Genomic DNA, 236 nt, shown 5'->3' with positions numbered 1-236 from the left:
GGTGCCGTGGCTCCTTCTGCCAGCAGCGAACCCCCAGGGCAGCCACCACCAAGCCCAGGAGGGTAAGCACCAGCGAGGTGGGCATCAGCCCTCGGGCCACCCGCACGGGCACCTGCTCGAAGTAGCCCAGCTCATCAGCCTGCCCGCAGAGGCGGTCATGGTTGCTCTGCTGCTCTCTGCACATGTCCCAGATGCCTTGCTCCAAGATGAGGTCAATGGGCTGGTTGGGTACGAGG

The 236-nt window shown here is 65.3% G+C and overlaps 1 protein-coding gene across 1 annotated transcript in view; it reads right to left on the bottom strand.

Moving 5' to 3' along the window:
* CLDN23 (claudin 23) overlaps window positions 1-232 on the bottom strand; it is a gene marked incomplete at its 5' end in the record, with an annotated part of 692 nt that extends 460 nt beyond the window's left edge. The window contains one exon of the mRNA XM_009586094.1: window positions 8-232. Within this exon, the coding sequence (XP_009584389.1) occupies window positions 8-232 (225 nt within the window). The remainder of the gene's footprint in view (window positions 1-7) is intronic.
* Window positions 233-236: the final 4 nt, after the last annotated feature.

Source organism: Fulmarus glacialis, unplaced genomic scaffold (assembly GCF_000690835.1).
Source record: "Fulmarus glacialis isolate BGI_N327 unplaced genomic scaffold, ASM69083v1 scaffold27179, whole genome shotgun sequence".
Classification (NCBI taxonomy): Eukaryota; Metazoa; Chordata; class Aves; order Procellariiformes; family Procellariidae; genus Fulmarus; species Fulmarus glacialis.
Note: the sequence above shows the minus strand (reverse complement) of the source record. Positions and strands in the feature narration are given on the sequence as shown.